At 39.8% G+C, this 27,010-nt stretch overlaps 1 protein-coding gene across 2 annotated transcripts in view; it reads right to left on the reverse strand.

Moving 5' to 3' along the window:
* NPR3 (natriuretic peptide receptor 3) overlaps positions 1–27,010 on the reverse strand; it is a 74,867-nt gene that overhangs the window by 44,136 nt on the left and 3,721 nt on the right. For both annotated transcript variants that reach the window (XM_049648223.1, XM_049648222.1), the window contains exons 2-3: positions 16,281–16,403; positions 5,847–6,013 (exon numbers count right to left, since the gene is read on the reverse strand). In XM_049648223.1, coding sequence (XP_049504180.1) covers positions 5,847–6,013; positions 16,281–16,403 — 290 coding nt within the window. The remainder of the gene's footprint in view (positions 1–5,846; positions 6,014–16,280; positions 16,404–27,010) is intronic.

Here is a 27,010-nt window from a genome sequence, read left to right on the forward strand (position 1 = left end):
AAGCTCCAGGGTCTGAGCTGTCAGCACAGAGTCTGATGCGGAGCTTGAACTCACGAACCAAGAGATCATGACCTGAGCCAAAGCTGGACACAACTGACTAAGCCACCCAGGTGCCCCAGCAATCTGATTTTCTATATACCACACACATGCACCCACCAAACCACCCACCAAAGACAAGGGAAACAAGAGTAGGTATTTGACCCAGAGATGCTAATGTACAGGCAGCAAATAGCCTCTTATTCTCCACTATATGACCTGGGCAGTAGAAAAGCTCAAAGTCTTGAAGTGTAGAGCGACCAGAGTTATGCCAGGAGTGCAGACATTATTAAAATTAGAAAAATCTAGTAATGCAGGTGATTAAAAGGTACAAAAATTTGCAGTTATAGGATAAATAAGTTCTGGGAATCTAATGTACAGTATGATGACTATAGTTAGCAATCCTGTATTGTATATTTGAAAGTTACAAAGATACTAGACCCTAAAACTCATCGCAAGAGGGGCGCCTGAGTGGCTCAGTCTTAAGCGTCCAACTTTGGCTTAGGTCATGATCTCGCCATTCCCAAGTTCAGATTCTGTGTCTCCCTCTCTTTCTGCCCCTCCCCCGCTAGCACTTGCTCTCTCTCTCTCTCTCTCTCTCTCTCTCAAAAATAAATAAACATTAAAAAAAAATTTTTTTTAACACATCACAAGAAAAAAGTTTGTAACTATGCAAGGTGATGGATATTAACTAAACTTACTGTGGTAAGCATTTTGCAGTATGTGCATATATCAAACATTGAATTTATACAATGTTATATATCAATTATAGCTCAATAAAACTGGAAAAGAGGAAAATTTAGTAATGTAACTCATTACATTATAATAGAATAAAGAGGAAACCATCTGATTATCTCAGCAGATACAGAAAAGGCATTTGATAAAATTCAAACACCCCCAACCTACACAGGTGATAAAACTGCATAGAACTTAATATGCATATACTATGTTACACACACACACACACACACACAAACAGGAGTACAAATAAAACTGAGGAAAGCTGAGTAAGGTCAGTGTCAATATCTGTATTGTGATTATATATATATAATCTTCCAAAATGTTACCAATGGAGGAAATTGGGCAATGTATACAAGTGATCTCTCTGTATTGCATCTTAAAACTGCATGTACCTCTGCAATTATCTCAATAACAGCTCAAATTTAAAAAGAGAGGACAAAGGGTGAAAATGGAGGGGAAAAGGGAGAGAGGAAGAGAAAGGAGATCAATTTTTTGGAAACAAAATTGCATTAATCCATCAAAATTTGTTAAGTTAAAAATATAGGATAGGGGCGCCTGGGTGGCGCAGTCGGTTAAGCGTCCGACTTCACCCAGGTCACGATCTCGCGGTCCGTGAGTTCGAGCCCCGCGTCAGGCTCTGGGCTGATGGCTCGGAGCCTGGAGCCTGTTTCCGATTCTGTGTCTCCCTCTCTCTCTGACCCTCCCCCGTTCATGCTCTGTCTCTCTCTGTCCCAAAAATAAATAAAAAACGTTGAAAAAAAAAATATAGGATAGTAATTTTACTTAAAAAATCATAGCCATTCCAACCTCCCAATGTTTTAGTATAGCCTTATAAAAATTTAAAGTTTCAAATTTTTGCATTTTTCTCATTTTTTTAATGTTTATTTATTTTTGAGAGAGACAGAGAGAAAGCCAGTGGGGGAGCGACAAAGAGCGAGACTCAAAATCTGAAGCAGGCTCCAGGCTCTGAGCTGTCAGCACAGAGCCTGACACAATGCTTAAACTCACAAACCTATAAGATCGTGACCTGACCTGAAATCGACTGTTCAACTGACTCAGCTACTCAGGCGCCCCTCAAATTTTTGCATTTTGAGAATATCACAACCCTTCCAGGGATGCTGCCAACATGCTAAATATGATGAATACAACACTAACATATATGACATAGTGTCAATGATATATTACAATTTACAGTGCCTACAATAAAAACTGTGTCTGGGGGTGCCAGTGGCTGTCAGTTAAGTGTCTGACTCTTGATTTCGGCTCAGGTCATGATCTCACAGTTTGTGAGATCCAGCCTCACATCGGGCTCTGCACTGACAGCGTGCAGCCTGCTTGGGATTCTGTTTCCCTCTCTCTGCCCCTCCCCTGCTTGCTCTCTCTCTCTCTCTCTCTCAAAATAAATAAACGTTAAAAAAAATTTTTTTAACCTGTGTCCAAAGCCTTTCCCCTAACCTATATTATATAAACTTAAACCTACATTATATAAACTTCGATGCTTGCTATGCTATTTTCGTTTCAGTTATTCCAACAAAATATGTAATTCTTTCAAAACAAAACAAAACTTCACCAACAAAGAATAGAAGGGAACTTCCATAATCTAAGGACTCTCCCAAAAACTTTACACTCAACATTATATTTAAACAGTGATATGAACAGATATGAAATGTGTTATATGTTCTTTGTAGTAAAGTTAAGAACAAGGCAGGGATGTCCATTATCACTGCTTATATTCAATTCTGCGCTGGAATCCTAGCCAGTGCCATTAAAATTTTTAATAAAATATACTTAATTTAATATGCTTAATTTAATGAAGTATACCTTCAATCAAGCATACTTAGGAGAAGAATTGAAAAGAAAGAAAATTGTCTCTATCCACAAGCCATGTGATTGTTCAAAGAATAAGTGGTAAATTTTAGAACTAATAAGAGATTCCACCAAAGTTGCTGGATTTGAAATCGATAGTAGAGGCCGAAGAGCCCATGATGAGTGTCATGAACTGAAATTCTAAGTAAAGAGATAAGACAACCCATTAGTACAAAGAAGAGAAGCAGAATGACCTAGAAAGGAGCTGAGCCCTAGAATGAAGACCACTAAGTCTTTCTAGTTGTGCTAAGCATCTCCTGCTGCATTAGAGCAAAGTCTCGCACCTGTAAGTCCCAGCTGCACCAGCTCCTGGGTCTTTGGCTCCCACAGCTCCCTCTCCCACAATAGCCCCCACAACCTCCTGTCTAAACTAACCTGATGAACTCAAAAGAGCCCAACTAAAACACACGTAAGCATGAAAAGTAGACATATTTTCAGAACTGGAATAAATTACTATAACGAGCTCTAATTTCTACTCATAATTTTTATTTATTTATAAAGTCAGTTTTAATGATCCCATCATCAGAGGGAAGCAGTATTAAAATCCACAACTACAACTAATCTCTAAAGCACTGACACATGGTTTGGGATATGTTATGGATCTTTGTAGCAGGTACAAAGATACATACTTCTTTTGCCCAAGAAGTATCATTATGTTGGACAGCCTCTACTGTAATACTTAACTTCAACAGCCTCAGGTAGGAGGCCAAACAAAATGTGCTCAGTGACCTTTACATTCTTTCCTATTCCTGAGGCAAAGGATTTGGATAATGACAATACTATCATAGGTTTCCTTCAACTTGGTCTCTATTGCAAAAGTTCTACTTCTTTCATTATTCAGAACCCACTCTCCAATATGGTAGCCACTAGTCACATGACTACTGAGCATTTGAACTGAATTTAGATATGCTATTAGGGTAAAACACACACTGAATTTCAAAGACTTTATATAATAAAAAAGAATATATAATCTCATCCATAATTTTTATATTGATTAAATGTTGGAAGAACATTTTATATGTGAGTTAAATAAAATGTATTATTCAAATTAATTTGACCTGGTTATTTTAACTTTTTAAAAATGTAGCTACTAGTTTTGAAGGGGAACATGCACCCCAATGTTTATAGCAGCACTATCAACAATAGCCAAATTATAGAAAGAGCCCAAATGTCCATTGACTGATAAATGGATAGAGAAGATGCGGTATATATTTACAATGGAATATTACTCAGTGATCAAAAAGAATGAAATCTTGCTATTTGCAACAACACAGATGGAACTAGAGTGTATTAATGCTAAGCAAAATAAATCAGAGAAAGACAAATATCACATGATTTCACTTCTATGTGGAATTTAAAATACAAAACAGATGAACATAAGGGAAGGGAAGGGAAGCAAAAATAATATAAAAACAGAGAGGGAGACAAACCATAAGAGGCTCTTAAATGCAGAGACCAAACTGCCGGCTGCTGGAGGAATGTGGGGTGGGGGGACGTGCTAAATGGGCAAGAGGCATTAAAAGGAGGGCACTTGTTGGGATGAGCACTGGCTGTTATATGTAAGTGATAAATCGCTAAATCCTATTCCTGAAATCATTTAAAAAATGTAGCTACTAGAAATTTTAAATTACATACATGGCTCACATTTGCATACACACACACCTTTTGGCTTTCTAAATCAGAACCATCCAGTATGTATGCATATGTATATACTTTAAATGATATGTATATTATACACATATATAACATTTAAGCCATGAATAAATATATTTATGAGAACTTTTGTACATCATTTGATAGCAAATCATTCTTACAAAGATAGGTATAATGTGATAATAGCATAAAAGAGGCCTCATTTATTCAGCTCCAACTTTGTGATGCGGATAGCACTAAAAGCTTCAGATAGATTATCTGTAATCCTTCCAACAGGGAGCAGTAGTTTGGACAAAGACTGTGCAATTTGCCCCAGATCACACTGCTAAAAAGTGTTCAACTCAAGCTCTGAATGTAGGTCTGTCTGAGGACAATGTCTACACCCTGTACTCCTTCAAATAAGGAAATCGAGAGAGGCCCTGTTTGGAAGTGACCAAATGAAGCTCGTCTTACGAAGATGGTCATTATCCACTTTGGGCAAGGACTATCCAAAGCCATATATCTATCATTAAGAAGGTGCTCCTTTTCCACTTTGGACACTGTGGAATGAACAGTTTTGAAAACCGGCACACACACAACCCCCCAACCAGCCTGAGGAGTGCACTGCTCACCCTGCTCTGAGAAAGAATTTGCTGGAAGGACACAGAGTTTGAGGGCCCGCATAGCAAAGTACGCCAGAAGCAGCAAAACAATGGCACCAAGTGAGGTGTGGCCAGCTGTCTTTGGTGCCACCTCTCAGATGAGTTCTCTGCTCAATCCTTAGTGTGGCCAAAGCTTCGGACCCTAGTCCACCCTCGGAAAATGCATCAGTAAAACACCACTAATAGAGTGGGAAGCTCGAGAATACCCAAGGGGAAGTGACGCTACCATAGGAGAGAAAAGCAGAGTCACCAAAAAGATGGCCGAAAGAAAAGAGCCTTCTAAAACCCAAAATATCTGGGGCGCCTGGGTGGCGCAGTCGGTTAAGCGTCCGACTTCAGCCAGGTCACGATCTTGCGGTCCGTGAGTTCGAGCCCCGCGTCAGGCTCTGGGCTGATGGCTCGGAGCCTGGAGCCTGTTTCCGACTCTGTGTCTCCCTCTCCCTCTGCCCCTCCCCCGTTCATGCTCTGTCTCTCTCTGTCCCAAAAATAAATAAAAAACGTTGGAAAAAAAATTTAAAAAAAAAATAAATAAATAAATAAAACCCAAAATATCTTATGCCATCAAGCTTTGGAAAAATTAGGCATGCAAAACTTTGGTATTCCTTCGTCCATCTTCTCCCCCACCATACTCCCAGTCGAATAAGCCTTGGAAGTCTATAGACATCTGCTCAGCATGGCCACAAGTACCCACAAAAAGCAATTCTCCTTCCTGCAGCAGTTGGAAAAGTGGGGTGACGGACATGGAGGAGAGGGGAACTGGTCAGAAAAAAAAAGACAAAAAGTTCAGTGACATTCAGACGTGAACCTAGGGATTTTTGAATGGTTCAGAATAGGACACTGTCACCTCTGATTTAATTAGAAGACTGTTTTCGGGATGCTGAAGGTCTCGGCTCATAATCAAGCACTTACATAATCCTCCTCATTGAGTCCTTGTTTCTCAACAGAACTTTTCACCTCCATGGAAAACTTCTCAAACTCAGGTTTCACTGTCCTCAGTAGAGTGATTGTTTGGAGGGATGAGTATGCTTGCTTAGCTTCAAAGTCATGCTTGTCTCCTCTCTTCCACGAGCCATCTCCTACAGAGAAAGAAAAATATTTATAATTCCAAGGCAGTCACCATAAAGGGGCCATTCTCCCTCTTCAGCTGCAGCGTGTCACTACATGTTACTTTTGGCAGCTGGGGCAAGCGGTATTGTCACAGTTCTGCACTTGGATATAACATGACCACATCAAGACCCTCAAAGGAGAAGAAGGCCTTTTGGACACGTGTTCCTTTGAAATGGGAGAGGAATATAAAAGCACTGTGGACTTCACTGCCTCAACCACATAACTGTACTTTCAGCACCTGAGAATCCAGCACTGGAGGAGTAAGAAGTAAATTTGTCTTCCTTTCCATTCACATTTTTTTAATACCTACAATCAACCGTGGAGGTCAACCGAGTTGTTACTACTGTGCAACAAGCCTGATGTTATGTAGATGTGGAATGACAGGAAAGTCTATGTGTGACAACACAAGTCTTGTGCACAAGACTTATGCACAAGTATGATAAAGCTGGCACCATTCACAGGGAAAAGTTTGACATTATTGATATTCTTTGAAATATTTCTGGAATCTCTTCAGAATAAAAGTAGCTCAAGTGAACATGAGGGTTTATATCTCTGTAGTGTTGGGAGCACCATAACAATTATTTTTTGGACAATATTCGTCAGTGCGTCAATAGTAACAAAATTAAAATTGCTAACATTTATTGGACATATATAACAATAAAAGCTCTGTTTATTGAGAACTTTATACATATAAACTCATTGAATCTTTACAAGACTCTCTGTGATTCGGGCACATTATCCTATGTTACAGATGAGGAAACTGAGGCATTGAGAAACTGGGTCCTCCCTGCTTCACAGCACTCCCTCTCACAAAAGCAAAGGCAGATTATGTGGATAAGAATCATTACTCTTCTCGTTATGATTTCATTTTTGAGGAAATATGTGGCCTGCAGGACCCCAAAAGGAAACATGGGCTTCCAACATGTGGCAATAAACTGTTGTTTCTATGAATTACCATTATGACCCCTACAGATCTCTGGAAATACAACAAGGAATTCAGCCCGCTAGAGTTCAACATCAAAGTCAGTTGTTCACACCAAGCCCCTAGTCCACAGTAGACACGTGGAGCCCAGCAGCTAAGCAGTGAGGATGCCTGGGGAGTGTGCAGCCAGGGCTCGGGCCACTCACTCTGCTCTTATAGACAAAGCTCCATAAAGAGTCAGTGGCTCTGGAAGTTCTACCACAGCTTAAATCAGACAAACATTAACTAACTGTATACCACACACAAGGTTCTGTGATAGCCAGCACAGGACACGTCATGAATGTCTTGAACAGTCTCCACCACCATCACAGAGGGGTTTAGAGGGGCACCTGGGTGGCTCAGTCAGCTGGACATCTGACTCTTGGTTTCGGCTCAGGTCATGATCTCACAGCTATAAGATTAAGCCCCCCGTTAAGCTCCACACTGGGTGTGGGACCTGCTTGGGATCCTCTCTCCCCTTCTCTCTCTCTCTCTCTCTCTCTGCTCCTCCCCAACCCATGCTCCCTCGCTCTCTCTCTCTCTCTCTCTCTCTCAAAAAAAAAAAAAAAGAGGGATTCAGAAATAGACACGTAAATAACTGAAGTTATTACAGGGTAACAGTTAGCTTACTATAGCAGGAGGTGGGGGAATACAAAGAAACAATGCAGAGGGTAGAGGAAGAGGCAAGAGGCTCCCACACTCTTAAGGGGGATGGTTTCGAGGGAGGTGGAGGAGCAGGTATCGGCTGGTCCTAAATGTGTGAATAGGATTTTAATAGAAGGAGAACAGGATGGAAAGGCGTGCTTGGCAGAGCCTGTGGCACAGGCAAAGGTGCAAATGTGTATGACATCAAGTAGGCAGCTGGGAGCCTCAGTCTAGAGCATGAGAAAAGGCAGAGGCAAAGAATTTATTTGTGGGGGCATCTGTATAACCATAATCCTATTAATAGCAACCATTTATTAATTGCTTACTCTGTGCCAGGAGCTGTTAAAAGATAATAAGACAGAGCTGAGGACAGAATTCATTAAGGACTAGATCCGCTCTCAATGAGCACAGATTAAATTTCAAGCCACCAAACAAAACTTGACAAAGTCCTCCTCCTTCATATGAAACCTCCCAAACACCAAGGAAGCTGCAACATGCACAGCAGCTGTGCCCGTAGTGAGTGAGTTACAGCCACTGCCACCAGCCAGGGGACCCAGCGGGGTGCTCAAGACCCAGGCAACACAGTCTCTGTTAAGGAGCCAGATCCATTTGCCAGGAAGACCCCCAATTCTAAGAATGTCCAGAACATTCTTCATCCCAAGGAGGAACCCATTTCTTATAAGCATGCAATCGATACTTATTGATTCATTTATAATTGATTTGAGATACCAAGACTCAACAGGAATGGTATTTTGTAGGCAAAGAGGGTCAGAGTTTCTAAGCTCCGGGAAAGAGTATTCTCCAGACACATAAGAAAGAAAATACTTAACCCTAAAGGGTTTTATTCTGTGGAATTAGAAAATACATATACAACTGGAAACAGTAACTATCTCTGTTATGAAATAGGAAAACACTCTTTTCTGAAAGAAGTGAAATCCAATGTAATAAATCTGTCTACCACAATCCAAAGAGGAATAACTGTAGAGTTTTGTCTTCTAGAAAAAAAAAATGGAAACAATAATGCTTAAATAAATCTGAGCCAAACTAAATAGTTCCCTTGTCACAACCATAATCGATACTGTAACTTCTCACTTTTGTGGGCATTTCTTATTGTAATATGTCAGTAACATTTCCCATACACAGGGTGTTGAACACTGGAAAAGCAGAGTTAGCTTGGCATGATGCCCCATCAGCGAGGACAAATTTAATTCAGTAGACAACTGGGTGCCTCTAGAGATTTACGAGTGTAACAGAAGAATGACATGATCAGAATCATGCCTTGGGAAATAGCAATGAGATTAGAATGGGGAGACACGGAGGGTTCACAGCCACAGTAATCCAGGCAAGAGGTTACAAGAGGCTCTAATGGGAAGTCACACACCAAAAAACTAAACATGGCTCTTTGGGTAGTTAGAATTACAGGAAAATTTTCTTTTCTTTTCTTTTCTTTGCATTTTTCTGAATCTAGTAAATTATAAATACAAAATATTTACTGCTTTTACAATCGTAAGAGGGAGAGTCCTTGAGAATAAAAGCAGAGGACAGTGCAAGAGGAATCTCAAGACTCTGAAGAGTTAGGGAGTGAGGGACAACAAAAAGAGAGGCACGTCGCTGATGACGCCAAAGAGGAAAGGAAAATGGGATGTTATTAAAGGAAAGCGCAGAGCCAGATGGCGGAAGAGGGATATATGAGGTGGAAATGGTAATGACTTCAGTTAGGGTCACGGTCAACCCAAGGTGACTAACTACAGAATGCCCAAATGACAACACCAGGCTAGAGTTGGAAATAGCAGTCTGAAGCCAGAAAAAGGAGTGAGCACTAGAGAGTATTGGATGCCATTTCCAAATGGCTTCAAGTGAAACCAGGGAGTTACCACATTGGATAAGAAAGAGAAGGAGAAGGGTTGAGCACAGACACCTTGTGGATGTTGTTTCTAGTGGGCAGGAGGAGGAAGAGGAGACAGAGAAGAGCTAACAGAGAACCAAAGAATGCTGTGCCACAAAAACTAAGAAAAGCAGGGTTAGGGAGTGGGGAAGAGGAGAAGGTGGGTGATGGGCATTGAAGAGGGCACTTGTTGGGATGAGCACTGGGTGTTGTATGGAAACCAATTTGACAATAAATTATATTTAAAAAAAAAAAGAAAGAAAGAAAAACAGGATTTCCAGAAACAAATGGGTGGAAACAATACAGAATTCTCTAGAGCTGTGCTGCCTAATAGAGCAGCCACCAGCCACATGTGTGCCCATTTACATTTAAATTAATTAAAATTAAATAAAATTTTAAATTTGGTTCCTCGGTCACACTTGGCCACATTTCAGGTGCTCAATGGCTCCGTGTGGCTAGTAGCCACCATACTGGGCAACCTAGAACAGAACAGAGGCAGCGTCACAGAAGTTTCACTGGACAGCACTGCTTTAGAGGCACAGAGACTTGTTCTGAGGTAGGCCAATGGCTTTGGTAGTGAGGTCATTGGTGACCTTGATGATGGCACTTTCAGAGTGGTGAGCACTAATGTCATATTCTTTCAATGCTCCTGAGCAAGGGATCAAGAAGATGAAAAAGAAGTCTGCTAGTGAAAAGTAGGGCAGGGAAGGTGATTCTTTGAAGTTGGTTCAGGAGTGAGGAGTTCAGGAGTGAGGAAAGTGTTGCTTTGTTTTGTTTTAAACATCATGGAGTACCAAGCTAGCATTTAGAGTAAGAGCACAGAATATTTGTGAAAGAGGAAGTAACCTGCTCACCATCAAGCCCTCCTGCGGCCAGGGAGCTGGAACTGGCAAAAGGTACCCACACTGGGATAACAAGCTGAAACATCACATCCAAGAAATGAATGCCTGGAGTTCACCTGGACTGACCTTGCCTCACTCTACCCTCTCCGAATGTCTAGGTGTTAAATGCTTGTCATGAGCTAGGCTGGTCCACTCTTCCTCCCATCAGTAATAACAGCACCACTTACTGCGTGATTCCACTGTGAATGGCATTTCCTATAGCATTTCATTCTTTATTCTTCATAAAAACTCCATGAAGAAGATCTAAGTATGATTGCCACCTTCCAGACAAGGAAACTGCGGCTCAAGGAAATTAATGTGCCCCAAGCCACTTAGCTAATAAACAACAGTGGCAGGATTCAAATGCGAGCCAGACTCCAAACACTGGTGCCATGCCATACCTGCTCTGCCTTCATTTCATCAGAGTTTGGGGTGTTCCAAGCTTTAAAACTGAGCAATGCGATGGGATGACAAAAATGTTAAAAACAAAGTAACACAGAGAGAAAGATCAGAGGAGGAAGCGTCTAAATGTTACAGTTCAAAGACTGTATGAAAGTTCTTTTTCTTTTCTCATGGTCACAAACTGACTTTAATGGGCATATACTATTTTTATAGCAAGACATAATAAATCTAATCTCTCCTCAATGTTTCTATTTTTCCACTTTTAACAAGTCAATTTATGTGCATCACCTAGCTCTACTTCACTTTCATCTTCACCTTAATTAGTGCTCTCTGAGTTAATCAGGAAGTCAAGAAAGCTCTACAGTAATCTTACAGTCCTGGACAGGATCACCTAAATAACCTGCCACCTAACTTACATCCAAAGACAATAATGCCAACGAATAAGAATGCCAAGAGGTGCTATTAAAAACTCTACAAGGCGGGGGGCGCCTGGGTGGCTCAGTCGGTTAAGCATCCGACTTCGGCTCAGGTCATGATCTCACGGTCTGTGAGTTCAAGCCCCACGTTGGGCTCTGTGCTGACAGGCTCAGAGCCTGGAGCCTGTTTCAGATTCTGTGTCTCCCTCTCTCTCTGACCCTTCCCCGTTCATGTTCTGTCTCTCTCTGTCTCAAAAAAAAAAAAAAAAAACTCTACAAGGCAATATATATCATCTTCTCTCTAGATTTTGTTAAACCTATCCTTTCGGTCTTATTTTCCATCACTTGAATCCCCCACCCCCCATAGTATATTCTGAATTCCTGTAACAATATAATTTGGGCAAATCTGATCATTTTTTTTTTGAGTACTCATCAAGACCAAACAATCCAGTAATCAGTAAATATGAACACAGTGTCCATATGTTTTTTTAATCCAATGGCAAGTTAAGTATTAATTAAAAGAGAGCCTTTTCCTAGAACTTGTATGGAGGAAGCACAGGGAGAGGAGGATGTTGAAAAACTTTTCCTGAACATATATCTGATTCTTCAGGCACAAAATCTCAGAGAGGACCCTTTACTGATAATGGACACCAGAATCTTGGTCCAGGTCCCCCTGCCTGCCATAAGATTCTGTCTACTGCTTCTACTCTGAGGAGGAAAGGGCTTCAGGGTCTGTGGCAAACATGGAAATTTGTTTCCCATCATCCATTCTTCTTTCTCCATTAGTAACAAATTCCTAAATTGATTTGGGACAACAATGAGTCCAGCTGAAAGCGCACATTTACTGCCCTCCCTCACAACTAGGGGTAGCAAATGATATGTAAGAAGTTAATGAGAGGGGCTTCCAGAGAGCCTTCAAACAGAACTGAGTCAACGGAGATGGTCTCTTTCCCCCTTCATCTTGCCTAGATTGAAGACACAATCCCTGGAGTCCTAGCCACCATCTTGTGATCTTGAGGGTGGACACTGTTCACTAAGATTAAAGGTGCCAAAAAACAGAAGTTTGCATCCTTGATGACATTATGGAACGACCACCTCTGCTCTCAACTGCCACCTCTGTAAAGGATAAACCTCTACATTTGTTTAAATCACTATAGGTGGGAGTCTTGCATGCAGATGTAATTCTTAATGCACCTACATCCATTCCTAGGCTGTATTAGATAAAGTTGGTTAATTTGTTAATGGAATGTATGGCCTGAACTTATCTATAAAACTATACCAAGAAAAGTTTATGAACTTACCATTTTTTGAGTACTATATATAATCATCAAAGCAAACTAACACTAATAATAAACCTAATATTTATTAAACATTCATTATATTTCAAGAAGTTTGCTATGTATCTCACATACATTATCTCATTTATTACTCAGCCTGATACAAAGAAGTAAGTACTATTATTATCATTAGAAGAAACTAAGACTTGCGGGGGAGGGCAGGGTTGCATCAATTTGCCAAGAGCACAGCCCCTCAGAGAGACTGATGCCAGAGCCCAAAACCTGACAACCATCAGGTGAAAAAGAAAGGGTACCTAATCAGAAACACCAAGGATACTTTGTAGGTTATATAGAGTACACTGTGTAACTCTGCAATTAAATTTTCAAGAAGCAGAAAAACTGAATTCATGGAAAAAATATGTTTTAAAAAGTTGACCCAAAATTACACTGATTATACACTAATATAATGCAATGAGAAGGACACAGCATCGCTTTTGTAGTACTCTTGCCAAATAAGTTTAAACTCAATCTTACCATGTGAAAACAACAGATAAATCCAAACTGGGAGACATTCTACAAAATAACAAACTCATCAGAAGTGTCAGGTCATAAGTGACAAAGATTAAGAAAATATCACAGATTGGTAAAGATTAAGGAGATACAACAACTAAATGGTTTGGATCCTGGAACAGAAAAAGATCATTAGGAGGAAAGGTAGTAAATTTCAAATAAGACTTGTAGTTTAGTTAGCAGTATTGTACCAATGTTAATATTCTTATTTTGATAATTGTACTATGGTTATTTAAGTTGTTAACATTAGAGGGATCTGGGTAAAAGATATACATGAACTCTCTATATTATTTTTGCAGATTTTCTTTAAGTCTAAAATTATTTCAAAACTATTTTTTTAAGTTTTTCAAAAATTACCTCTAAAAAGAAGTTAGGTCCAGATACAGAGTTGAATTGTTTCCATCTTTCAAGGAATATTCTTATGGTATATAAACTGTTCTAGAGCACAAAAACAATGGAAAGTGTCCCGATTAATTTTATAAAGCTAATATAAACCTGATATTAAAACTGGCAATACCACCTCAAGGCAAGAAAACTACTGTCCAATCTCACTCATGAATATAGACTCAAAAATCCTAAATAAGATTCTAAAAACATAAAATCAGCAGTGCATCTAAAAAAGTCATCATGATAAAATGTACTTAATTCCAAGAATACTACAAGGACTCAATATTAGGAAATTTATTAAAAGTATATGTCAAGTGTATTTGATAACATTCACTGCTCATTTCCAATTTTTAAAACCACACTTAAGAAACTAGAAATAAAAGGATACCTTAACATGTACTTCAGTTCAAGAAGTCAAAAATTAATATAATATATATATTATATATATATATATATATATATATATATATATAAAATAATATTATTCTGGAGGTTCTTGCCAATGCAATAAGAAAAGAAAAATATATATTCAACTTCAAAATGAAGGAAAAACTCTTGTTCCTATATGAAAATGATATAAAAACTACTGGAACAGAGGATTTAATATGTGGAATTCTTGCAAAATAAATAAATAAAAATTCATAGCTTATCTACATAACAACTACAATTATAAAATGTAATGGGAAATGATCACCATCATAGTAACAACCAGAAAACATAACCTCTAAGAATGAACTCAACAAGAATGGTGCAGAATATAAATAAAGAAACTGAAAAACTTAGCTTATGGACATAAAAAGAAGTTCAAATATATAAAATAATTTAAAAGTTAGATGATGTAAGGATGCAGAAAAACAGACAATCTCATAGCTTGTTGCAAAAGCATAAAGTGGTAAACCTCTTTAGAGGTCAACTTGGCAATATCTATCAAAACTTAAAACTTTTGACCCAGAAATTCTACTTCAAGAAACTTATCCTACAGATAATATGTATGTATAACTATGTGTATGTGCATGTGTGCACGCACATACAAAGCCACTCAATATAGGACTGTTCTTAATAGTAAAAAGCTGAGAACAGCATAAATATTGAAAAACGACAGACTATTTACATAAAGATGGCATATCAGCATTACAAAATACTACGTAGCCACACTTGAAACAGTATCAACACTTTATTAAAAAATATTTTCGTAAATATGTTTTTTTATAAAATAAGCAAGACGTACATACTTCTACATATTATCAACATACTTTTAGCTGGGTGGCAGAATTATAGTAACTTACTTTCTGCCCTGTGATTTTCTATTTCTCTCAAATTTCCTTAATACTCATGTATTATAATTAGCAAGGAAAAGTAATACAAGCTTTACCTGCAGATGCAAGAAATTCCGGTACCTAATATTTGCATTGCCCTGGCCCATTTATACTGTGCATTCACATCATTTTCTCCAAATAAATACTGTGTTTGCATTACCAACTTACAAAACTCAGGATAAATGTTTTTCATTTTTCACCAGTCTCTACTACTATCTCAGTGAACTCAATGCTATAGCCAATAACATAATTACATTCTGATCTGTGGTCAAAAAGTGAAAGCAGCACTTCACTTATGCAAAGAGAAGGGGAAAGACAACCATGGCAGCAAGGAGGAAAAACATGGTGTTTACCCTACAAGCCTCAAATCTCCAATCTTATCCACTACAGGAAGCAGTAGCTACTTGTGTTTCATCAACTTTTGTTTATCCCTGTGAGAACTATGTTTTATTATCTGTTTATGCACAATGCTCTATTGCTTGGGTTGCTTGAATAAGCCAGGGTATCAGAGCAGGAAACTGAGGTGGATGCTTCAATGTTTAGATCCTGTCTAACCATATCTCAACAGCAAGAACTGGGAAGTCGAGCTCAGCATAAACAAACCATTTGCGATAAGCACACTTATGATTCCCTATAACTGCTCAGCTTTGAGCAGTCAAGATGCAGTATTTAAGAAAATGTGCCATTGCTCTATACTGTCTCCTTCAGAGAGGGCCTTAATCACATATGGAGAAAATGTTTTGTATCTGTGATCTTCATGGCCTTCTTAAACACCCTCCATCACAGGAACACTGGGAACTTCCCCAGATCCATTTTAAGAAATTATATTCTTTCACTGATATGTGTTGGTGGATCTCAAACTTCTACAAAGGAGAAGCTTAATGGGCAGTAATCTGGAAGGAAGAGGGGCTGGGAGCAGTAGCTTTTAAAATGTTTTACCTCAATTTACAGTAATAGTTGTTTTACTTTCACACTATAACCCATTACAAACACATGTGTAACATGCATAAATATATACACACATACAATTATATTTCCAAAATAAAAGTTTTATGAAATAATACACATGCAATGTGTAATACACTTTGACATGTTCTATTATGTTGATATATTCTAGTCTATTCTATTAAAAATTATGCCCAAATCTCACTAACATTCTTCCAATAGTCAATCATGGTGGCAACCTGCAGTTGGAAACACACTGAGGAGGGGTCTTTAGGGCCTAGATTTACAACCATCTGGAGGACTGGAGACAGCTATGCTCACTCCCAAACAAGTCTGTTGCCATCACCAGTATGAGGTATCTGCTTGCTGAGTTCTCAGAGAAGAAAAGCGTGAGAACTTACAAGAAGTCCCCAGAGTGTTCAATATCACAGATTTCTAAAACCCTTTTTATGGAACCAGATCTACTGAGGTAATTCAAATTACTGGCTTTCTCATGACCTCGTTTTGACACCTTCGAGGGAGGGGAGACTAGAAGCGGTATAAGCATTTACCGTAGGAAGAGCTGTTGAAGAGCTCGATGTTGAAGAAGGCGTAGTCTCCACTGGTCATCCCGTGCTTGTGCGCTGCCAGCATGATGCCCCGGACCGTGTCACTGCTTGCACACATGATCACCACTGGGGAAGGAGGAACAAACAACATGCATGAAACACCCCTTCCCAGAGGATAGTGGGGACGTGGAAACCAGGGGAGGGAGACAGGGTACTAATATAGCCCTTAAAGCATCTCCTCACTCATTACTTACTAATTACAGAGGGAATGAATAGTAACTTTACAGTGGAGAAAGCAAGCGGTCACCAGCATAACCAAGTGATGGAAGCCAATATCATCAACCATGGGAACACATTCATGAGCCTACACCCAGGATCCAAATGTCAGATGGGCAACATAAATCTAATCAGGAGAGAGGCCAAAAACTCAACTTTGGGGGACAGTCTATAGAATAGTTGTCCTCTGCTCATGAAAACGATCAGTTTCATGAAAACAAAGACAGCCTGACGAAATGTTCTAAACTAAAAAGACTTTTAGGAAAAGAAAATTAAATACCGTGTGTGATTCTGGATCCCAAAAAAAATAATAAAAAAGTTTTGCTATAAAGGGCATTATTGAGACAACCGGAGAAATCTGAATAAGTCTGTAAATTAGATAGCAGTGTTGCGTCTGTGTTCAAGTTTTTGCTTTTCATATTTATACTGTGGTTACGTAAGTGAATGCCCTTGTTCTTAGGAAACACAGACTTAAGTATTTAGGGGTAAGGGAACATGATGGCCCTACTTCTCAAGTGGTCCATAAAAAGATCATTGTGTGAGTATGTGTGTGTGTGTGTGTGTGTGTGTGTGTGTGTGTGTTTGAAGAGGAGTAGGAGGAGAAGGAGGAGGGGAGAGATTTGGAATGAAAGCATATGTGGCAAAATGTTAATAATTGGCAACAATCTGGATGAAGGCTGTGCAAAGGTTCTTTATACTTTCTTACATCTTTTCCAAAAGTGTAAAATTACTTCAAAATAAAGTTCTTTAAAAATACCTCAAATGTATCATCAGATTTACCCAATATAAGCCAGTCAAGTGTGTCAACTGCTTTTAATACTTAACAGCATGGAAAATACATTTTCCTGAAGAAGCAAACTGAATGGTTTGAGGGAGAACAGTCATTTGGCAAATCAGGATTCAGTGAGGGGTATAAGCTTTCTGCTGTCTGAATTTTGAAACATTTTTCTCAAGCTGTCTCAACGTATATAGGAAATAGTTAACAGAATTCCAGGCCCCACCTCATGTTCTCTCAGCTTATACCCACACTTGTCAAACTTGAGAAGCTTTAAACAGCTCCAGAACATTGTTTCCCGCCACATAAGAGCTACATCAGCCAACAGTGAAGTGGGTACCTGGCCGTTATCTAGTTAATTTGATCATTGTTGATGGCCCTGGTCCATCAAAACACAGACCACTGTGTTTTGCTGCATACATGGAAACAGAAGGCCTGGAGAGGCCTGGGGGCTATAACCATGCGTGCAGCCCTCCGCGATGTACACGTTCTTTGAAAAAGCATGGGTGCTGAAAGACGTAAAACAAACCTACGTGAAGGTTTACGCACTTGATATTGTTTACTGTGCATGTTAATTCAAAGTGTTCAATCATGACTCTGACATTTCTTACCACAAAAGGGCTCTGTGTGCAGGCTAAAAGCTCTGAAAAACAAGTTTTAACAATACAAAACTCCTAAAGGTCTATAACTGTGGGGATAGGCGTTATCTGTGCCTGGAAATATTGTTATATATTTGGAATAAATAGTCAAATTCCAAGGTGCCTTAGCAAGGAAGCTTTCAAAGAAACTCTTCATCGCTCATTATGACCTAGACCTTTGTTTTAGCTCTGATTCAATTCTCGACCCTGGAATGACAAAAGAGCCATAGAGTCCTACAGAGCAGCCAATAAGGACAAGGCTGAGGCTGGACAAGTTTGAAAAGCACAGATTCCAAGAGTGGGCATCTGCAGAAGGCCCTGGGAGGCTCTGGCTGACTGTCCAGCAGCCCTTATCAGCTTTTGATCAACTGATCATAGTCTGGAGCTTGGCTCTAAACCCCTGGATATAGAACATGATTCTGTCAGCACATAAAAAATAGAGTCATTGCTTGGAGGCAGAGTCCCAATAACCTAACTCAGATGTTTCGGGGTTTTTTTTAATTGTTATTCATTTTTGAGAGAGAGAGAGACAGAGCGTGAGCAGGGGCAGGAGCAGGGAGAGAGGGGGACACAGAATCTGAAGCAGGCTTCAGGCTCCGAGCTGTCAGCACAGAGCCCGATGCAGGGCTTGAACCCATGAACCATGAGATCATGACCTGAGCCGAAGTCAGACGCTTAACTGACTGAGCCACCCAGGCACCCCCTACCTCAGATGTGTTTAGGTACCCTGAGATGCAGATTGCTTGATTTCAATGATAACCAGAGTGGTCACGAACACATTTGTGTCAGCATATACCTGGGCATGCCAACTGATAAGCCAAATTGTAAGGTAGTAGAATGCTAGTGAGGATGAAATCAGACTCAGGGACGTCAGTTGGAGGGTTCAGGCACTCAAAGGCACCAGGCCATACAAGTGCGATACCTGGCCCAGGACCGAGCAGGCTGTGTCCTTAGGCCAGAGCACAAGCTTCCCCAAGTCCTGGACAGGCTATGCCCGACACCTGCCCCTCTATCACTTCTTTGTCTATTTTTACAGTCCTGGCCCATCTCCTCCCTATTCCTATCACCACCAAGACCAAACCTTCTGACAGACATATTCTTTCTTTAAAATGTCAGTACCTGCTTGGGCTGGGCAAGAGTGACCCACAGCAGCAGCGTGTCTATATAAGCAGACTTTGATTATTTTTTTTAAGGTTTATTTATTTTTGAGAGAGAGAGAGAGAGAGAGAGAGAGAGAGAGAGCGCACAAGCGGGGGAGGGGCAGAAAGAGACGGAGACAGAGGATCCCAAGAAGGCTCTGCACTGACAGCAATGAGCCCAATGTGGGGCTTGAACCCACGGACGGTGAGATCGTGACCTGAGCCAAAGTCAGATGCTCAACCGACTGAGCCACCTAAGTGCCCCGATTTTGATTATTTTATACCTCATCCACTTTGTGTTGACCATGTAGTTAAACTCTCAAAAAGGAAATCTTAATTTCCAAGTCCATGGACAGGATATTGTTTTTTTCTTGCATAAAACAAACCCATAATGTACATTATCATCCAGTTTAGGTTGGAACAAGTACTCACAGACACCAGCAGAGCAGAGAGAATGAAGAATCCTTCTCGATCTGTAGGCTGTTCCCTAATCTCTTACGGCTATTTCATTCATGCCTAACTCCACAGCAACTATTTTTAACAACTTGCCTTTATACAATCTGTCGGAAGGTTTAAAATAGTTTTCACTAAAATAGCTTTCTCTTCCTACTCATGTTTCATCAGTTTATATAATAACTAATTAAATTACATACTTATGATAATAAGTACAAGTGGTATAAACACATTTGGCAACAACTCTTGGAAAGGACACGGACAAGTGTGAGAAGAGTGTGGGCATACTCAGGAGAAGTATACAACTACCAACATTCACCAACAGTCAATAAAGTGTACAGAGAAAAAGAGACCTTCAGCTAATCCTACAGGCTGCTTAAATGAAGGTCAATTAAGACAATTTGTGTTGTATTTAAGTATAGTTAAATATATAAATACTAAGTTTTTGGTCAAATTGTTAAATTTCTGAAAGAGGGGATGATAGTGTGATCCTAAGTTTCTGGGTGTTCTTCATTCTGCTCTATTTTTCTCTTTGCCAAAGAACTTGTGATGTTCCATGGCATCCTCCGCCATCTGATTCCCAGTGTCTTCTTTAAGTGACTTCTCACGATCACAATATGTTCTTGCAATCACTCTAAGAAGGGCAGAGAGAGAAGTGCAGAGGGGTGACTACAGAGGTCAATTCAGAGAACCAGAAACAGAGCAGGTAGCATAACTGAGTTAGGAGGCTATCTTTTCCCCGGGCTCAAGTTTCCATCTGGAGCAACCTCTGAGAGAGTGACACTCCTCATCTCTCAATGGACCTCCATTTATCCCTCTCCCCCCACCCACCCCAGAGGAAAAGGACTAAATTGTTGGATTGGTGAGTCTAAAACCAAAAATGGCATGCTGGACCCAGCCTTTTCTTCCTTCCTTTTTTGGGACATGTCTGCTTGTGGAGGGCACATATTAGGGAAGAAATAATAGCAAATAGGCCCTCTTGGCAACAAAGCTAAATCCATATTTTCTAATACGTTTTACCAGCAGTAAAAACATATTTTCAGAGCACCTGGGTGGCTCATTCGGTTAAGCATCTGAATCTTGGTTTCGGCTCAGGTCATGATCTCATGGATCACGAGTTTGAGCCCCGCATCGGGCTCTGTGCTGCCAGCGCAGAGCCTGCTTGGGACTCTATCTTTCTCCCTCTCTCTCTCTATGCTCTTCCCCTGCTCACTCGCTCTCAAAATTAATAAACTTTAAAAAAAAAAAAAAGGAAAAGAGATGTTATGTCATGAAAGTGAAGCAAGATATGCCATGTGCTGAAAATCAAAACTATGATAGCAGAAATTAGAAACCAAAACTTAATAGAAATCTGGGGCATAGTCAAAGGAATATCTAAAGAAGAGGAATTTCTTTTTAAAAGACAGGTGGTACTGTCAGAATGGCTAAAATTAAACCAGGAAACAACAGAGACTGGCAAAGTGTGGAGAAAGGGGAACGCTTTTGCACTGCTGGTGGGAATGCGAACTTGTGCAGTCACTCTGGAAGTTCCTCAAAAAATTAAAAACAGAACTACCCTACGACCCAGCAACTGCACTACTAGGAATTTATTCAAAGGATACAAAAATGCTAATTCGAGGGACACCTGGACATCAGTTAAGTGTCCGACTTTGGCTCAGGTCATGATCTCACAGCTTGTGGGTTCAAGCTCCACAGGTTGGAGCCTGCTTCAGATTCTGAGCCTCCATCTCCCTCTGCCCCTCCCCCACTCGCACACTGTCCCCCCCAAAAAAATGAACATTAAAAAAAATTTTTAATGCTGATTCCAAGAGGCACATACACCCCAATGTTTACAGCAGCACTATCAACAATAGCCAAATTATGGAAAGACCCCAAATGTCAAAGACTAATGAATGGATTAAGAATATGTGGAATACTACTCAGTGATGAAAAAGAATGAAATCTTGCCATTTGCAACAACGTGGATGGAACTAGAGTGTATTATGCTAAGCGAAATTAGTCAGAGAAAGACAGATATCATATGATTTCACTTATATGTGGAATTCGAGAAACTCAACAGATGAACACAGGGGAAGGGAAGGAAAAATATGATAAAAACAGAGAGGGAGGCAAACCATAAAAGCCCCTTAAATACAGAGAACAAACTGAGGACTGCTGGAGGGGAGGTGGGTGGGGGGATGGATTAAATGGGCAATGGGTGATGGGCGTTAGAGGGCACTCTTTGGGATGAGCACTGGGTGTCATATGTAAGAAATGAATCCCTGGGTTCTACCCCTGAAGCCAAGACTACACTTTATGTTAACTAACTTCAATTTAATAAATATAAATAAATAAATAAATAAATAAATAAATAAATAAATAAATGACAGGTGGCAAATAGGAGAAAAAGAGTAAGAAAAGTAACGTTTTGATCCAGGAAGCCTAGATTGAACATCAAAATAATACAATTCTAGGGGCGCCTGGGTGGCTCAGTCAGTTAAGCGTCCAACTTCGGCTCAGGTCATGATCTCATGGTTCATGAGATGGAGCCCCGTATCAGGCTCTGTGCTGACAGCTCGGAGCCTGGAGCCTGCTTTGGATTCTGTGCCTCCCTCTCTCTCTGCCCCTCCCCTGCTTGTGCTCTGTCTCTCTCTCTCTCTCTCTCTCTCTCACTCTCACTCTCTCAAAAATAAATAAACATTAACAGGTTTTTTTAATAAAATAATTTTTAAAAATGTTAAAATATTGGGAGCAAAAGGAAAATTCTAAAATTTTTCAGGAAAAAAAATAACAGATAACAGGTCAAGAATCCAAATCAATTCAGCTTCCTAGTAGCAGCAGTGGAATTTAGAAGACAATCCTTCAAATCTTGAGGGAAAACGATTTCCAACCTAGAATTCCATAATAATGTATAAGGGAAGAATGAAGACATTTTCAGTCATGAAAGGTATCAAGCTTTAGCTCTCATCCACCCTTTCTGAGAAACTCCTGGAGGATGTGCTCACCAAAACAAGAGCATAAGCCAAGAAAGACGAACGCATAGAGATCTAGACAGAGAGAGATAGGGAGGCAATGGGAGATACAGGGGGGTGTTGGGGAGAGAATCCCGACTGACAGCTGCGCAAACTGTTTAGATAATAACCAAACCGGAACATTTCAGGGGCTTAAAATAGAGTTGATAGATGATTTAGTTATAAGCTCGTAGGACACTAAGCAAACAATCAAAAACAGACTTTTTTTTAGCCCAAGGAAAACTAGAGCAATAAAGGAAATATCATTGTAATAGCCTATATGGGCCAACTACAAATAGCATTTAGAAGGCAATAATGATATAGACACTGAATGCGGAGCTAACCAAAAATTTTCACACAGCCACTTGAAAGGATGGCTGCGGGGAAAACCTTGAGTGTGTGGTGAACACGCAGTAGAAGAGAACCAAACTAACACCTTCCACTGGGATGGCAAGAGAGAAAAACAAAAACTGAAATCATCAAAGTAACCTGTTTTCTGGAGGTCTGAAACCAAATACCTACAGAAATAGCTGCAAGGGTTGAAAATACTTTCCTCTGGATAAAACACCTCGGAATGAATCTAACCAAAGAGGTGAAAAATCTATACACTGAAAACTATAGAAAGCTTATGAAAGAAGTTGAAGAAGACACAGCAAAATGATAAAATATCCCATGCTCCTGGATAAGAAGAATAAATGTTGTTAAAATGTCAATACTAACCAAAGCAATCTACATCAATGCAATCCCTATCAAAATAACACCAGCATGTTCACAGAGCTAGAACAAACAATCCTAAAATGTGTATGGAACCAGAAAAGACCCCGAATAGCCAAAGCGATCTTGCAAAAGAAAACCAAAGCAGGAGGCATCACAATCCCAGACTTCAAGCTGTATTACAAAGCTATAATCATCAAAACAGTATGGTACTGGCACAAAAACAGACACTCAGATCAATGGAACAGAATAGAGAACCCAGAAATGGACCCACAAATGTATGGCCAACTAATCTCTGACCAAAGCAGGAAAGAATATGCAATGGAATAAAGATAGTCTCTTCAGCAAGTGGTGCTAGGAAAACTGGACAGAAACATGCAGAAGAATGAACCTGGATCACTTTCTTACACCATACACAAAAACAAACTCAAAATGGATGAAAGACCTAAATATAAGACAAGAAGCCATCAAAATCCTCGAGGAGAAAGCAGGCAAAAACCTCTTTGATCTCGGCCGCAGCAACTTCTTACTCAACACGTCTCCAGAAGCAAGGGAAACAAAAGCAAAAATGAACCAAAATGAAAAGCTTCTGCACAACGAAGGAAACAATCAGCAAAACTAAAAGGCAACCAACAGAATGGGAGAAGATATTTGCAAATGACATAATAAAGGGTTAGTATCCAAAATCTATAAAGCACTTATCAAACTCAACACCCAAAAACCAAGTAATCCAGTGAAGAAATGGGTGAAAGACATGGATACTCCTCCAAAGGGGACATCCAGATGGCCAACAGCACATGAAAAAATGCTCAACATCACTCAGCATCAGGGAAATACAAATCAAAACCACAATGAGATACCACCTCACACCTGTCAGAATGGCTAACATTAACAACTCAGGCAACAACGGATGTTGGCGAGGATGCAGAGAAAGAGGATCTCTTTTGCACTGGCTGGTGCAGCCACTCTGGAAAACAGTAGGGAGGTTCCTCAAAAAATTAAAAATAGAACAACCCCACGACCCAGCAATTGCACTAGGTATTTATCCACGGGATACAGGTGTGCTGTTTCAAAGGGACACATGCACCCCAATGTTTATTGTAGCACTATCTACAATATCCAAAGTATGGAAAGAGCCCAAATGTCCATCAATGGATGAATGGATAAAGAAGATGTGGTACATATATACAATGGAGTATTACTCGGCAATCAAAAAGAATGAAATCTTGCCATTTGCAACTACATGGATGGAACTAGAGGGTATTATGCTAAGAGAAATTAGACAAAGACAAAGACATAGGACTTCTTCATATGAGAACTTTAAGATACAAAACAGATGAACATAAGGGAAGGGAAGCAAAAATAATATAAAAACAGGGAGGGGGACAAAACATAAGCGACTTAAATATGAAGAACAAAGGGTTACTGGAGGGGTTGTGGGAGGGGATGGGCTAAATGAGTAAGGGGCATTAAGGAATCTACTCCTGAAATCATTGTTGCACTATATGCTAACTAACTTGGATATAAATTTTAAAAAATAAATTAAATTAAAAATAAATAAATAAATTTTGTGTGTGTGTGTGTGTAGATTGAGGAAGGTTACATAAATAAATTCACAGGTAACATCTGTAAAAAATATGAAATTAAAAATTCACTAGTATGGGAAGTTATGGCTAATATTTCTTTTGAAATTATCATCATGGAAGGCAACCACTTGTTTCTTTTCTCAGGGAAAGAATTTGGGGATAGAAAAAGCTGCTGATTTGATCAAATACTGTTTTTGCTTCAACCAATATACTTGCCAGCAACAAAAAAAAGGAAAAGAAAAGAAAAAAAGCTTTCCTCTGGGAAGTGAGAAATGGGAAATACAAGATAGGAAATTCTTGTTCCTAATAAGGCTTGTGTAATCTTACATTTTTTTAAGTTTATTTATTTATTTTGAGAGAGAGAGAGAAGTGCAGAGAGAGGGAAGGAGAGAGAATCCCAAGCAGGCTCTGCACTGTCAGCCTGGAGCCGGATGCAAGGCTCAAGCTCACAAACTGTGAGATCACGACCTGAGCCAAAGTCAGACGCTTAACCCACTGAGCCACCCAAACGTCCAATCTTCTGACTTTTTAAACTATGTAACTGTGTAACTAACTCCCATAAGATTAATATTTTTAAAAAATACTTCTTTCTGGCTGTTCCTACACTATACAACAATGGGTTTCATTTGCAAAACAGAGATTGCACTTTTATTTTTGTTGTTCACAAAGTTCCATCTACTCCAAAGGCTTTCAGAATTTCTACACTACAACTTACAATGCTTCTTTCTTCCCCTGCTGTGTGTTAGTTATTTTACACTTAACATGCATTCTTTGCTCAAAAATTCTGCTGACCCACCACTTGGTCATTTACCCCAGGCTAATTCTAAAAATAAATGGCTCTTGTACTGATTAAATACTGTTATCTCTACAGTTGTTATGCAGGCCCAGAGTAATGACATATTAATAACTAAAAGGATAAAACTATAGTTCTTCACACAAAAATGTGTGTGTGTAATACTTCTCGTTCTGCATCTCATAACATGTATCGACAAAACAACTGCTAGCCTCTATTGCTTGAAAAAATCTTTATTTTTAAACTAGCCTTTTTGAAACTAAATTTATTGCTGAGTATAGAATACTGAGGGCAGCAGTAGGCGTTAGAATTGAATCAGTTTTAAATATGGATCATTATTTTTTATGAATATATACTCAGGTGTGTGTATTTTGCTGATGATATATGTTGGTTAAAGATAAAAGAGGGGGGAAATTTTTAACTATTGATTTCAATGCTAAGTCCCTAAAAGGAATGATTAATGTCCCTTCATTTTACAGTACAGCACATGACCAAATGAAATTTTAGTCATATTATTATTTGAGATGGCGGCATTATCAGTTTTTACCCATTAAGAAATTCAGACATCTGTGATATGATCTTAAAGATGACTTAAGATCAGGGGCGCCTGGGTGGCTCAGTCGGTTAAGCACCTGACTTCAGCTCAGGTCATGACCTCATGGTCCATGAGTTCAAGCCCTGCATCTGGCTTTGTACTGACAGCTCAGAGCCTGGAGCCTGCTTCGGATTCTGTGTCTCTGTCTCTCTCTGCCCCTCTCCCGCTCATGTTCTCTCTCAAAAATAAATAAGCATTAAAAAAAATAATAAAGATTAATTTAAGATCAAAAAAACTGCCAAAAATGTTACCCCCAAAAGAGGGGGGAAATGGGAGACTCTCTAGTTCTCTGAGGTTTAACATGGAGTTTTCAAGGACACAAATGTGGTCCGTCATATGTTTCATACCTGAATGAGCACAAATCCAAACCCAGGATCAGTGTGAAGAGGCCTGATTCTCATCCAACCTCACCGTTTCGGGGAGGAAATTCCACCTCAGAGAAAGTCAGTGCCATGCCTGGCCACACAGCAGCTGAGTGGAGATGCCAAAGCCAGAGCACCTGCTTCTCCTCCCAGGGTTCTTTCCCCACAGCAGGGCCTCACCCCTGCAAGGGCAATTATCATCACATACATAAAATAGTAATAACTATAATAAAACCTCGCATTTGCTGAGCATTCCGTGTGTGTCTGGCACTGCTTCAGCACATCCCGTGTGTTAGCTCATTTAGCCCTCCCAGCATCCCCAAGATGGGGTGCCCCAACCACCCCTACTTGACCTGAGGAGCCCGAGGTACCGAGGTTTAGCAGCAGCCCACCTGTTTTGCCAGTGAATGCC

Source organism: Panthera uncia (genome assembly GCF_023721935.1).
Source record: "Panthera uncia isolate 11264 chromosome A1 unlocalized genomic scaffold, Puncia_PCG_1.0 HiC_scaffold_17, whole genome shotgun sequence".
Taxonomy (NCBI): domain Eukaryota; kingdom Metazoa; phylum Chordata; class Mammalia; order Carnivora; family Felidae; genus Panthera; species Panthera uncia.